General features: G+C 44.9%; 1 protein-coding gene across 1 annotated transcript; it reads right to left on the bottom strand.

The window, feature by feature from the left end:
* Positions 1-4,646: 4,646 nt before the first annotated feature.
* On the bottom strand, positions 4,647-14,863 carry ACTR5 (actin related protein 5). The gene is made up of 9 exons (XM_065031887.1): positions 14,434-14,863; positions 13,157-13,386; positions 12,130-12,299; positions 11,395-11,612; positions 10,890-11,072; positions 8,174-8,296; positions 7,861-8,000; positions 7,146-7,278; positions 4,647-5,725 (listed from the first exon to the last, which is right to left on the bottom strand). The coding sequence occupies exons 1-9, from the start codon at positions 14,815-14,817 to the stop codon at positions 5,483-5,485; spliced, it is 1,824 nt and encodes a 607-aa protein (XP_064887959.1). The 5' UTR covers positions 14,818-14,863; the 3' UTR covers positions 4,647-5,482.

The raw sequence follows: 14,863 nt of genomic DNA, 5'->3' as shown, positions 1-14,863 counted from the left end.
AACAAACCCAAGGTTTGCCATGTGGAGACTATCTTTCAGGGAGATTTGTACCCTAAATGGTGCTTTTCATGAGAAATCCACTTAGTATTCCTCTAAAATTCCATGAGGGTGAAATCCCCCACTCCTTCATCTCATTAAGGATGAAGGAATGCCAGGTATGTGGCAGGAATCTGGGGTGAGAGGAGGAGTGGGGTATATTTTAACCCAGCTGTAGTGTGAAAAAACAAATAGAGATCTAAGGATCGGGATTTGAAATCTATTTCCCAGCGCTGAGAAGCCAGGCCAGCCAGGAGTATCATTCTGATGCACATGCTTAACCCAAGGGACACAAAACTATGTTTAAAGATGACAAAAAGCCCCCAACCCTGTCACATTCAGAGATCAAGAGGTGCTTTTTCTAATACTAGACAGCATGCAAGGTGTTATGCAAGGAGCTCACTAATAGCTCAAATCCAGCGTGAGCAGATGGCACCCACCTTGTGACCACCCCGCTCGTGGTGGAATCCCAGGGGCATGTGGTTGCATGTAAGAAAACAGTTTGGGATCTTTGTAAGGCATTTTGTCCCTGAAGCACTAACAGCGCATCACTTGATGGCTTCTAGATGGGGCGGACTTATCTGAGCACAGAGGAACAAAATCTCCACGTCAAAATCTCTAGTGGAAAGATAAGACTACACAAAAACTGTTTGCACAGCTGCCATCACCCCTCCAAACTTCTCCCACGCAGAGGTTCACCACCCACCCTTGCCCTTATCTAAGCAAGAAGGGCTCCCAATGCACCGTGGTCCTCCTGCTGTCCAATACTCTGCCATCCAACATGTCCCCAGGTAGTTCAAACATCAGCTTAGATACTTTCCAAGGGTGTCTCTCCTCTGGGATTCATTGTATATAGGTTAGAAGAAAGCAACACTTCTTCCTTGCATGTTGCAGAGCTCATTTATCCAGCCAGGCCGGCCCAGAGCAGCGCACCGAGCTCCTCCTGATTTAACAGACTAGTGCAGGAGCCCAGCTGCCTTCACAGCACCTCGCTGGCAACATGAGATGCTTTCCCCCTCAGCACAGAACATTTATTTCCTGACAGATGAAGGGAGAAGATGCTTCATACTTGTCGAGGGTTAAGATTGCGGGGTGACAATAAAACCCTGGCAGATGTATTGTTAACCCCCTCTCCCCCCCCACACTTCCCCCTCCCTCTCCCCACTTTCCACTAAGGAGAGGCGATTGGGAGGAAAAGAAGCACAGAGTGAAGAGAGTTGGAAAAAATTAAAGATGTTTTACTAATGCTACTAATAAGAATAGAGAAAATAATACAAAATATACAAAACCAATCTTGAAAGTCTCAGCAACTGCAGAGCTGGCACCCAAAGTCCTGGATTAGAGTCTGCAGCCAATCGGAGCTGGATTCAGTCTCTCACTAGGCCTCAGTTCGCAGGGACGACTAACAAGGTCCTCTCCTAGTATTGGCCATAAGCAGAAGGGAAAAGGGAAAAGCGAACGAAATCCTCGTGATCTCCCTACTTTTATATGAAGTATTCACGTGAATGGGATGTTATACCCAGTTGGTCAGTTTCTTGCTCTCTTGTTTCTCATCGCCCCTCTCGCGAGATGTCCATCTGTGCTTATCAATAAGTTTGCATTCCATTGCTAGGTTTACCAAAACATGTGTCTGGTGCTCCAGGAAAATGCAGTTAATATGAAGGCTTTAGCTGACAGGCAAATTCACTGAAAGAGAAACTTGTTTTTAACAAAACCAGGACAATACTTCACCTCAGTCCTGAAAGAAATAAAAAGCTAAAAATACGCTGTCCTGCCTAAACCCAGGAATTTTAAGAACATAAAAGCTTCAGATTTTACTGAAGGGACAAACCCCACAAACCCCTTCCCACCACTCTTCTCCAGGGATTACACACTCTGTGAAACCGTTCTCAGGTTAGTTCTGCTCTTACAGGTGCTGAGGCACAGAACTGAGCTCAAACAGCCACAAAAACAGATCCAGGTCTCCAGACTCTCGGTGCAGTGCTCATCATGGTCTCTGCTGCATTAGGAAATGGAAAGCAAGCCCACTGCTTGATAGGAGGAATAAAAGATCCCTAAGGATGTAAAAAACCCAATACAATTAAAAGCAACAACAAAACTACAGCTTATTTGATGAACAAGGAGGGGGAAAGGTATATGCCAGCTAAATATAGGAAATCAAGCCCCTGAAAAGAGCAAGTGAAAGGAGCCTAAAGAACTCTTGGCAAACTACACCAGGGGTTTGAGCCATTTAAAACTGAGTTTTGTAAAGCTGATACTCAGGGACCAGCTCACTCTCTGCACAAAGCACTGGGAGTGAGCAAAGGGAATCGGCACAGCTGCTCCGTGCCCAACGTATCAAATCAAAGTGGAAATCCCACCATATGACTTTAGGGATAATGTTAAATCCATGACAGCATTCCCCCCTCCCCTGCTCATCCCACATGAGCTTCAAAACTCCTGGCTTATGACTGGCTGCTAGAGGATCATTGCAGGCTGTCTCTGGAGGGATAATCCTAAATTTTAAGTGACAGCTCATGGGCATCTTCTCTTTGTTCTGAAGCGCTGTCTTACACAGCACATTAGGTATTTCAGAGATTAATAACTGGAGCAAAGAGTTCTAATCTTGGTGTCCTAGTGGAGATTTAGCGAAGAATGGATAGTGTTTGAAGTCGCTATGGCACAGGGAACCTAAGAAGCCTTGAAGACCAAAAGCAAGGCTTGTACGCAGCTCAAATGGAAATCTGGGACATCAAACACATGATCCACGTTTGGTCTCCCAGGCTTCTCACTGACGTGGTGTTTCCACTTGGAGCAGGTATTAGGGACCCTGTGAACGGTGGAACCCACTTTGAGCTCTTTTTTAGACTAAACAGACCAAAGTCACCACATCCGTTAAATTGCAACTCATTCTTTTGTATTCTTCAACCTGAATTAGGTGATAACTGAATTGTATAATAAGGTTACAGGTTGCTTTGAACTTCATATACTGAAAACCAAATGGAGCCACTTGACCATCTCTGAACAGGCAGTTTCACTTTGTCAGCTCGCAGAACACCCGCCCGGATAAACACACCACGGACTCTGAGCTGCTTGCACAGCAACTCGCCCAAGAGCAGCCCTGCGATCACTTGGCAAAGGCCCTCACAGCATCACTTTGTTTCCTGCCCATGGAATGACTTTTTCTTTCAGTTAATAAGTTTTCTCACTGTAACAGTTTCTCCTACTGCTCCTCACACAAGCAGGAGTCCCATTAAAAAGGAGCCAAGTAGGTGCCTTATTTGGCATCTTCCCCTCTCAGGTGGCATAAGCCAACGCACAGAAGAAACAGTCCAAGCTCCTTCTGGGTTTCATTGAGCCCTGTACTGGTTCTATGGAAGCCAAGCAAGTTCTGCACATGGGTAGGAGGAAACCTTGCCACAAGTGTCATGACAGTGGAGATCCAAGACTCTGATCAACGCTACTGTCAAAAATAACACCATTGGGTCCTCCCGCCCTCAGCACCACGCACTGCTTCCATTTTTCTCTGCTAGCAGCAACGCTCGTGTAGCATCACAGCAAATTGTACCGGGGAAGTGAACTTAAATGGGGAAAATTAATCCTATTTTGCAACATTCACACTTTTCATGGTGCTGCTCTAAGGAACTGAATGCCCACCAGCACCATTCAGCACAGCCTGTGACTCTGATCATGTTGTCCCAGTTCATTAGTTACTCCAGCTATTGTGGGGATAAAGTAACAAATTAACAGCTAATATTTAGAAGATTATAAAATTATGTTTCCTTGAAGCTGTTTAAGCAGTTGATCTGGCATCTCTGTACAGAATTAGACAGCTCTGCTTTCAATTAATGCAAGTGAAGTGGTTGGCACAACTTGGCCAAACATTTAAAAGTAATATAACCATCCACCACAGACGCCCTTTTAGGCCTTTATTCTGGAACGGTTTTATGCACAACACACTCTTATCTATTTAGCAACCAACACCAAGTATTGGAACAGATTTCTGTATCTTGAGCAGCCACTCTGCGTGTCAGAAAGGGGTCAAACAGCAACCAGACATCATATACTCCGCTCCAGGTCACTGATATGAGCGGAGATCAGAAAAGACACGTTGGGGTGTAACTTTGCCCCATTTCAGCACAGCACGTTTTTCCACATTCTTTACCACCCATGGAATTGCCTTAATGGTCCTGAAAATGAGTGCGCCTGCAGGCAGGGACAGGAGCAATAGTCCAAACTGAGGTTACTGAAGGCAGCGAGGGCTCTTCTCCACCTCCTCTATGTTTTTATGACGTTCTGCAGCCCTTGGGGACAGTAAAGCCACCGCTTCTTCAACTTCTTTATACCAGCTACTGTCTGGGTATCTTCCCCATAGTCTTATCTTTTCCAGCCTAATGGTTTACAGTTTTTGCCAAACTGATGGAGGCTGCTTACGTTTCAGTTCAGCATTTAGTATCAATTATTCTTTCCCAAAAGAAAAGAGCAAGAACTGCATCCCCAGTCAAATTTAAGTTAGAGGACAGGGGCCTGGCTGCAAACCTGCATTTTTCAGCAAGGTACAACCAATCAAATACATCCTTATTGCAGTACTCCTTAAAGAGGTCGAATCACTGAAACACGTAAACTCGTCGTGAAGCAGAAAGTTTGATTTATTGCTAAAACGACTTTTGATAGAAAGGTCCCACCAGTGAAGAGCTGCCAGCTGAGCCACTGCTCTTGCAAAACCATGTAAGGACGGCACAAGTCTAGGATGTCCTTCTGGACCACGCTTCATGGAGGGTTCTGTCTTTATAGCCAGACAGTGCTTTATGTGACCAGGTCTCCAGTTTCAACCAAGACGTCAATATTACTGACATAAATTAAGTACAAAAGTACCTGAAATCCCACTGCTTATTTGGCGGCGGTTGAGCAGAAAGGGTTTAGCAGGAAGTAAAGCAAACCTGATGCGAGTGCAGGAGGCAGGGATGAGCCCCTCCAGCCTCCAGCAGAAAAGTGTCCTGACCAACATGTGCCGACAAACACTCACTGTGAGGAGCAAGGGAGACGCCTGCTGGGCTGACTCACTTGGTACAAGCCCAGATCCAACTTCTGCATCATGCAATAAAAGCAGTACAAAGCCAGTCCATTTTAATTACATTTTTAAAAAGCTGTAAAACATATACTCTCAAAAAACCCTGAGTCTTGTTATGAAAGTTTGTAAGACAGTACTTTTCTCTGGAATGCACTTGTGCTGTGTTCCTCCTCACGGTTGCATCCTCCTGTTGCAAAAGCGCTACGACCGTGCCAGCTGACACTCCAGCGGGGCTTGTCCTCCTTGTTCAGGTGACAGAACGAGATGCTCGGCGCTCTCCGAGCAGCCAGCGAGGCAACGCTGGGGCCTGCACTCCGTCCACAGCTCACACCGCACACCGGTGGCTCTTCTCCGCGCTGTTATCTCCACCCGAGGGGCTGTGAGCGAGGTGCGGGGCTACGGCTGCTCACTGGACGTCAGCGCTCTGCTCGGTGCCGATGCCTCTGCTGCCCGCGGGGCCTGCTTCGGAAGGCGAATGGGAACGTAGACATTTGAAGCACAGTGCTCCTTGAGGTATTCTCCTCCTTTTTCTTCGTAGTCTTTTCTGGTTATCCAGCCTTCCTCACGGGTCATGTATTCCACTGCCCAATCCCGTGCCCCGTACCAGGCGTCTAAAACAGGACTGGAAGCAAGGTGAACCTGGAGGAAAGGAAAATAGAACAGCAGTGTCAATTCAACACAGGAGAAAAAAAAAGCCCTTTTAACCCCGATTACGGTAATATGTGACACAAACGAGTGGATTTCACAAGTTTGAGCTGATTATTCAGTGCTTCTGAAGAAGACTAATATTAGGAATGGGTTTGAACTGTGTTTTCACCTTGACATCAATTCTCCATGAGCCTGCTGTGTTTCTCCCGGTTGAGAAAGCACATGGGTGCATCACGTTCACAGCCAGCAGCCCTCACAGCTGGGAGCCAACGCTGGAAGAGTTGGTGGTGCCGCAAAACAGTATCAAGTGCTCCAGCAAAACTTCTCCCCTGCTTGTAGTAACAGGGAGGAATATCGCAGGCTAAGAAATCGCTGTATGTGGGAACAGACCACACATATTCTTTCCACTGCTCTAGATTCTTACTTCCATTCAGATTATTCCTGTTACTGTAGCACAAACTGCTTTTCTGGTTCAGCTATGGGTTTGCTAAACTAGACGCTGTGTAAACCCCATGTGTGATATCTGTGCAGTGACAGATTTCTGCCAGGACCACACTACAGACCGCATTGCAATGGAAAGAAGGAAGCTCTTACTCAGTTATGAGCAGTAACATGAAAAGCAGAAGAAAACACACTCATTTTCTTCCTACAGAGACAAGTTACACATTCAAAACTTAGCAAGCCATAGCCTTCCTCAGAGTTCCTGTCAGTCACACCTGGCTCACAGCTACCTACAATAAGTACATAAAACAAGGGCTGTGGAAACATAAGATTATATTTGCACTGACTTTTTTTTCTCTCCCCAGTTTATAAGCTGATTTTCTGTTCAAGAAGTCAGTAGATTTAAGAAGACAAGGTGGCTTCAGAACAGCAAGGGAGAGTCTGGCAAGTCTCCTTACAAAATTCATGGCAAACTCTGGGACTTGCCCACCTTGTACTACGCCTGTTACTAAAAACGTAGCAAAGGACAGTGGGTTTGTAAGATACTCACCCTATTTCTTTTGCTATTGTCCCAGACAGTCATTATATGTAACATATTGAATATATAACTTAGTTTTGAAGTGAGTAGGGTTTTTCCCAGCACCTACTCCTAACAAAGGTTGCCTATTCCAGACAGTAACTGTCCTAATCCTAAGAAATCAACCTGCAAATTCCCAGCCGTGTTTGGTCATTTAGCTGAAGCAGGTTTTCCTTTTCCAAGCCATCTAGCCTGCTCTCTCTAATGTCTTCAGAAAGAGCAGCAGTATCTTTGCTTAACCTTCATTTTCTCAGGTCTAAACAGCTGTCTTGTAACAAACCACTGTCCCTTCCCATGCCCTAAGTACACCCGTGCCGTACCTCTCCCAACCTGAACTACTGCTGCACACTGACGAACAGACTGCTCACACAACCGTTACATCAATACACGTACCTGAAAAGATGACTGGAATGGCCTCATTTCGAGGAGTTCCTTCTGGACTCTGGCTTTCAGTCCAGGGTACATTGTATTTCCACCAGTGAGAAAAACATTCTGGACAAGAATAGCTTGTTGCTCCTTTGGATACCTACAAGGAACAAAAACCAATTTCAGTTGTTCTCAAGGAGTTCTCTCCCTACACACTAAACCTTGCCTTCAGGATTCCCTCTGAGAAACTTCCTTCCCTATCATGAAAACCTGTGTTCATTTTCTGGAAATCCAAGTGGTGATAGAAGAAAATCCTTAAAGTGCTCTGTGCACTGTACCCCACAAATCAACAACTCAGTAGAGCTGGAGTTCTTGCACTTCAGAAAATGTAACCTCGGATAGTTTTCTATTTTTGTGTATGTTTTAAAATGTATATCATCTACTACTTCAGTGGTACCTGTATGGAATTTATAAATATACATATATTAGAGGTGCATGCTCTAAAGTTTTTAGTGACGGGGTCATCAGTCAAAAAAGTTTGGAGACCACTGTCTTAAGACAAGCAGAGTTACACGTTTTCAGAACAGGAAGATACGTCTAACCTGCAATGCTCAACCTTACCAAAAAGAACTATTGAAACATATTTTCTCATATTATTGTTAAGTAACCAGTATTGCAAAAGCTGATATCAGAACAAGACCAGCTTGTTTGAATTAAATGCCAAGTAGCTTTGTAAACTCACCTCTCAAGGACATATTGCATGGTTTCTGCTACACCAGCCTGGTCTTCTCCTATCAGGGATGGTTGGAAGACAATCTCTGGTGCCCTGATTCTTTCAGTGCCGAGGAAAAGCTGGTGGTACTCAGCCAGGTTAAACACGGGCTTTAAAGAGATGAGATTGAAAAGCAGTGAGAAATTATGTTAAGGAAGAGTAATCTTCTAGAATAATCAAAAGTTTCCAAAAACAACGTTTGCATTTGGAGAAATGTCAGCAGACCAGCTGGACAACAGGAGGCAGCAACATCTGACATAAGGTGTAGATATAGAAATCAAACCTGCACAGCAGCAACAGGCTTCTCAACCTCAGGCTGGTCCTCAGCAAATAGAGGTTCAAACTCATTAATACTTTCCACATCCTCCAGTGACTGTTCACTGCTTAATGGATCCAAATCGGGAGTCTGGAAACAGAGAAGGTATGTTAAGGTAGGTTAGCTCAGGAGGGCTAAGTTCATATATGCCTTTTAATTCTGGTGACACTTGGAAAATTCAGCCCCAGTTCTCTCAAATCTCAACTCTTTAACACGTCCGAAAGCAAACATGCTGTTCTTCAGCACCAAAGACAAAAACTCAAAATGGTGATCAACCTAGAAAACAGGAGTTAAGACAGACGTTCACCCAAAACATAAAAATCAAACACTTTTCAACAAATTTATCATGATGCCACCCCAGAAATTCAAGCCTTTAGTCAACAGGCTAACTGCCAGGATCCTAACCAGCCATGTCCAAATATAACACACTGAAACCTAATAAAACAACTTTTTAAATTGGTTAAGACTTGGTGCATTCCCTGCACCTCTAACTGCTCTATAATTACCATTAAATTCCCTGCCTTGCTTGTGTGGGACTGGAAAACAAATATTTGCTAGCTACAAAGCTACCACACAATCTTCTACAGTTTCAACCAGCCAGCATTTGCACACAGGATATACCAAAAGCCTTTCTGTTCTACAGAGATGTGAAGATGCTCCCAAAGCCTCTTCCCAATGAGCAGCCTCACTGGAAATCCTACAGTGCTTCACTGTTGAGGAGTAGGAGCAGCTCTTTAATTACTGCCATTACTTTTGTGTTACAACGTTACCTTTGGGATTTTGTTGCTACAGATTTGTTTTTGTTATTTTAAACTCGAAACATTTGTTGCAATGTCTAGCAAACAATACCAGGATGAGAAAAAGCTAAATCATTTATACTAGCTTAGGTCCACTTCAAAACCAAGCAATTACTCAATCTGAAGTTCATTGTTAGAGCAAACTAACGGTAGTCCCTGAAGTTCTCCCCAACACTTACGCTTTTTTAAATCCATTTCTTTTTGTGTCTTCAACCTAGCAACAGAAAGGATCGCAGAACTCTGCCGAAGCATTGGCACAGACCCTAGGACAACATAATCAGCTTTTAGTCTCCTTCACAAGGCCACAGAGGGACGGCCTATCTTCACAAATGGTTTCGGTGATAATTGCAGGCTCTCCCGCAAAGCCCAGACCAAACAAAAAGCCTTGCTGATTCATTCCGAGGTCTGAGATGACACCTAGTAAAGCGGAGGAGCACGGGATCCAAAACAGACACGTTGGAACTTGGGCACAACCGCTGGGCAAAATTACAAGGAGCTGACAGTCTTGCAGTGATTTCTTTCTGGAACATTCTATTTTGCCAAAAGGCAGGAAGTTTCTTTACCACAATGGTAACCCATGATCTACCTTAATTTCGCTCAAACAGTCATTCCGATTGGTGCACTCCCAGCACCTCTACCTGCTCTATAATTACCATTACATTCCCTGTCTTGCTTGTGTGGGACGGGAAAACAAAACAAAAAGAGACTTTCCTGTTAAGGACTGGCAAAATATAACCAGGAAGATACCAGCTCACCTGCTCCAACAGTTGGGGCTACATCTCAAGTTCCATATAAGACACAAACTCCTCTATCTGGCACCACTCTCTTCTATGCTTCAATTTTCTGTTTTTCTCCACCTCTTGCTGAGCAAAGACTGATATAACTAAAAAGGCTCTGTCTTCTGTGACTTAAAAGGCAATTTCAGGTAAATGCACAAAGGGCCTTAGACCATCTCCTAGCAGCAGCTGCTATGTGCTGGGCCTGTGTGTCTGGCAAAGCAAACAAATAAGCTTCTCATCTTCAAGACAAGTCCAACAAGCAAGTGTAGCAATTAATCTTTCACTGCTAAGGTAACAGAATAGAACCTGCTACTTCAATGCACCAAAAAAAGAGAGCCAAAATGAAGGCAAAATGTTAGCTGTTTACCACAAAGTTCTCTACACCTGAAAGGGAAGAACAGAAAGCAAAACAAATACTGCTTTTAACAAAAAGCTTGAGAGGTTCTTATACATCTTTAATACAAAGCTAAAGACATTTAAGGATTATAACCACCTGAAACTCCGTGTCATTTCATTGTCAGACACTGGAAAAAAATATCTTTAACATAGCAGGCCCACTTATTTCACCAAAAGTAATGCAAAAGCAGAGTTAGAGGCTGGTTTAAAGCATGAACAAAACCATTATGTTGGCTGTTGGATTTACAACGCTCTAAGCGAGTGAACCTTCAGTAAGGACAGTGGCTGGCAGATGCTGCCAAAGGGAAATAGCGATATCGCCAGTGGTACCTTCTCTGACCCATTACGGCTATTTTTTGCCAACTTCTTATAAATGAGCAAGAAACTTTTAAGGAAACTTATTGATTTAATATAACTGTATACTTTTAATTACTGGCAGGGAACCTAGAGATTATGCTTAGAACTATATGGAATCAAATATAACATATGTCCCCGAGCACAGTGCAGAACAGCACAAGACGGGTTACTGATTTCAGGCACACTCTATGAAATCAAAACTGTCACTTTCTGCAGCAGCATTAACAATGTGTTGCAAATTGTTAAAGGAATAGCTCAGTTCATCAATGAAAGTCTGAAGGGGCACATGTTCAAGCATAGAAACTTAATTCTCTCAGAGATAAGAGGAGGATTAACTCAGTGAAAACGTTATACCTCTGGCTTGCTGTCCACAACATCTACTTCAATATTGACTTCTGCCTGTAGGATTTTCTGTTTCGTTTGTTCAACAGACAGGCTCAACTTGTTGATGTAAGACTGAAGTTCTTCTGCAGAGTCCATGTTCAACTCCACCAAAGCTTTGTGGAACTGATCCATTTGACCATCTTCCAAAAGCTCCTACAGACAGATCAGAGTTAGCTGTGAGGAACAGAACTGTCAGCTCTGCATGTATACACACTTTGCCTTCATTACTACATATTATGACGTGCACGCTTTGGCAGCATGAAAATATTTCATAAAATACTGTTCAGAAGCTGGAAGCATCCTCTGCATCACTAATTTCTCCTTTTTACCCTCCAAGTAACCTTAAAAAGCTCCTATCAGAAAACATACAGGACAGACGTAGTTTCTTTACAGTGATGCCTGACCTTCTGATAAAGCCCCAAGGGCAGCCTGCCCTTCTCCAAAAAGATCACACAGAAAACTTTGTCTTGAATACCTGTACGTATAATAACCTGTCCAGCCTCTCTTGGTCAAGTTGAAGCTTCTCTTCTCGACGACGTGCATTGAGTTCTTGAAGGCGACGTAACTGCTGCTGCCGTCGCTCCTGCTTCTCCTCTGACGTCAAAGTGCTTCCCAGCAGCTTGTTCGAGAAAGGCAGCTGCATCTTGTGCACGTTGTTCTCATAGTACTCAGGGGACCGCCACTTCTGGAGCTCTTTTGAAAGTAAGATAAATGTTTTGTCAGGCTGAAAATCATTGTTTGTATGTTGCACGCACTCCACATTAAGTTCAGACTTGGAAGAAGGCAACAATGATTCAGCCGAGAATTCTGTCACCTCCTGACAGTTGTTCCCGTATTTAGCTGCCCCCTCAGAGACCCCCTTCCAGTCACACACTCAGTGCACAAGGTTCTCAGTGCTCTGATCCCCAGCATGCAGCAAACACAAAGTACTAACCATTGGGAAGTGCACGTTAATGGCTCTTCTCTCTTCCCAAGGCAAGGGAGAGTTCTCACACATTTCTAAGGACTCCCATGGGCTCTTTCGTAAGTGACAAATTTAAGAATACACTTGCCTTTGGCCACTACTTAAGATGACATTTACCATGGAAATTTTTAAACTTCTTTAATCCACAAAAAGTCCGAGAGGTGTCCTTTGCAACTTGGGAAACCTTAAAGGACAAAACTAAGTTTGGATGAACACTACCTGATGGTAAATTACAGCTGGTTTTACCTTCTATATAGTCCTCTGCGATGTAGCTGTGCTCGTGCAGTATTTCCTCCATGCGACTGAGAGTGATGGCAGCAAAATGTCCCGGGTATTTCAGCTGAAGGAGGCGTTGGAGATAAACAGCTGCTTGACACCCTCCAAGATTAATACGTTTGCAGTTTTTAGCATCCAACCTTAAAACACAAAGAGACACAACTGTGACTGGAGAGATCCACAAGCTCGGCATAAACCAGACCTCCTACCCTCCCCAGTATTATTTAATATGGACAAGTAGACAGCTGAATATTCACAGATAAATCTTTCAAGATTCAGTTACCAGAGAATCTAACACACCTGCTTTATCAGAGAACAAGCATTATCATTGCTTTGTTTATTGCAGATACTTTCTGAAAGGCTCTGTTCTGCTTTGAAATGAAAAAAACCCAAACATTGAATAAATTGGGCTACAGCAAGAAAATGTTCTATTTTAAGAAGGGAAGTGATGGTTAGTGGAACTAAAAGTAGTTCATTTAACCTTTGTAACATTTCACCGTTGGTCAGATGTTACCCTTGAAAATCTGAAGCACCTACTATATACAATAAAGCCATTTCTTGCAGTAAGGATTGGAAGCCTCAAGAGCTGCAGAAATCTCACAGAGCTGCTTTCAAACCTAGTATAAGTTTTTTAATGCCTGATCTTACTTGGGGCAGATATCCCCTTCTACTTTGGAAAGTACAGACCTATGCATGAATAGCAACTAAAAATACAATACATACAAGCACAGCACTGCTTTTTCAACTCAAAATTCAATAGACCTTCCCAAAATCTGCAGACATGGTTTTAACTGGTCAGTATAAATTAAGACCTGATAACAGCTTATACCTGAAATACTGAATCATGGAATTGTAGAATCATAAAATCATTTTGGTTGGAAGAGACCCTCAAGATGATTGAGTCCAACAGTAACCTAACTCTAACGCTAAACCGTACTACAGGAGTGGGTATTCGCATCACTGAAAAGTCAATGTTCTTAACCCACCAAGAACTCACCTGCCCTCCAAGACTGGCAAAATGTGCGTGCACTGATAACCTGAAGATATCACCAAACCGCTGCAGGGCCAGTTCTGCCTTCTGTTGTGGTAAAAACTGTACAAGCTGTCTACACCATAGGAGACTTTGGGCACTTGGTAACATTCAAAGAGGAGCTCTGACATCATTTGTCTTGAATACAGAGGATTGCAGACTGCTTCTGTCAAAACAATTGGATGATCGACACAACCCTGTAAGAGACAAGAGAAAAGAAAAATAGTAAAGGCATGAAGTAAACACCCAGGGATACTTATCCTTGCTGCTTCTTTTAAACATCAGCAAGTGCTCCTCCAAAACAGCAATGAGAAACACTTTATGTGCAGGCTACTAATCATATAAGGTAAATTACAGCTAGTGCTTACAGAGGTAAAAAGTAGTCTTGACAGGCAGGGCTTGTGATGTTAATTCAACCAAAGATCAAACTCCTAAAGGCAGAGGAGAAGGGTTTTTTTTAAAAGCATATATAAATTATTAAAAATCTACGTATCAAAATCTGCGCAGTGAGGAGGTGAAGTGCGAGTGAAAACTGGTGAAGTTTCAGTTCTGCACTAGGTAAAGCTTTCAAATGGGTGTTGTCACACAGGCAAAAGGCTTCATGGTCTGAGGAACAACTCTCAGCTCAGGTGGGTGTATGAAACAGGTAAACAAACACTGCTAATAAGGGCACTGTACAAAACTAGTAAAGTTTAACATGCTTCGCAAAACTGATCCTGGACGCTGGTTCTCAGCCACAGCCTGACAAGACGCTGCAGTCCGAACCTCTCGCCCTGCAGCTGTATTCTCCCACTTTCATTTCACTACAAAACTAAGGAGAAATTAAACAGATAATGAGGTTCGAAAGCCACTCCTAATGAGGAAGACAGAGCCCTGGAACAGGCTGCCCAGAGAGGGTGTGGAGTCTCCTTCCCTGGAGACATTAAAGACCCGCCTGGACACATTCTGGTGTGATCTGCTCCAGGAAATCTGCTTTAGCAGGTGGGTTGGACTGGATGATCTCCAGGGGTCCCTTCCAACCCCAACCACCCTGCGATTCTGTCACCACGGCAGGTTGCTCAGGGCCCAACACCCCAGGCTGTATCTGCGAGGAGGGGACAACACAACGTCCCTCAACAAGCAGGACGATGCCACAGCCCCATTTCCACACATTTCCCCTCTCCTCAGTCCCCGCCAGGGCCGGGCCCGGTTTCAACCGGCGGCTTCACCTCGTCCCGGGGTCCCCCCTCCCCGCCCGGCGGTACCTGCGAGGCGACACCCAGCCGCTGGAAGACGTGGTCGAGGAGCAGCTCCTGTAGCTCCAGCTGCACGGGCACGTTGCGGTCGAAGGGCGAGCGGAGCAGCCAGCGCAGCGGCTCCGGGCTCCCCAGGTCGTTGCCCACCTGCGTCTCGGCGCCAGCCCCGCCGCGGGCCCCGCGGCTCCGCGCCGCCAGCGAGCGGAACCGCAGCAAGGGCTCGGCGGGGACTGCGGGGTCGGGGGAGGCCCAGCCCGCCCGCGTCTGGAAGGAGCCGTTGTCGATCACCAGCGGCACCGGCTGCGGGCTCCGCACGGCCGCGCTCGGCTCCAGCACCGGGTCCGGGACCCAGCGAGCGTCCCGGAACGCGAACACCCGCGGGGCCGCCGCCATCTTGCGTCCGCCCCGGGTCCCTCCGGCCGGGAACGCGGGCAGCGCC

Source organism: Columba livia, chromosome 16 (genome assembly GCF_036013475.1).
Source record: "Columba livia isolate bColLiv1 breed racing homer chromosome 16, bColLiv1.pat.W.v2, whole genome shotgun sequence".
Classification (NCBI taxonomy): domain Eukaryota; kingdom Metazoa; phylum Chordata; class Aves; order Columbiformes; family Columbidae; genus Columba; species Columba livia.
Note: the sequence above shows the minus strand (reverse complement) of the source record. Positions and strands in the feature narration are given on the sequence as shown.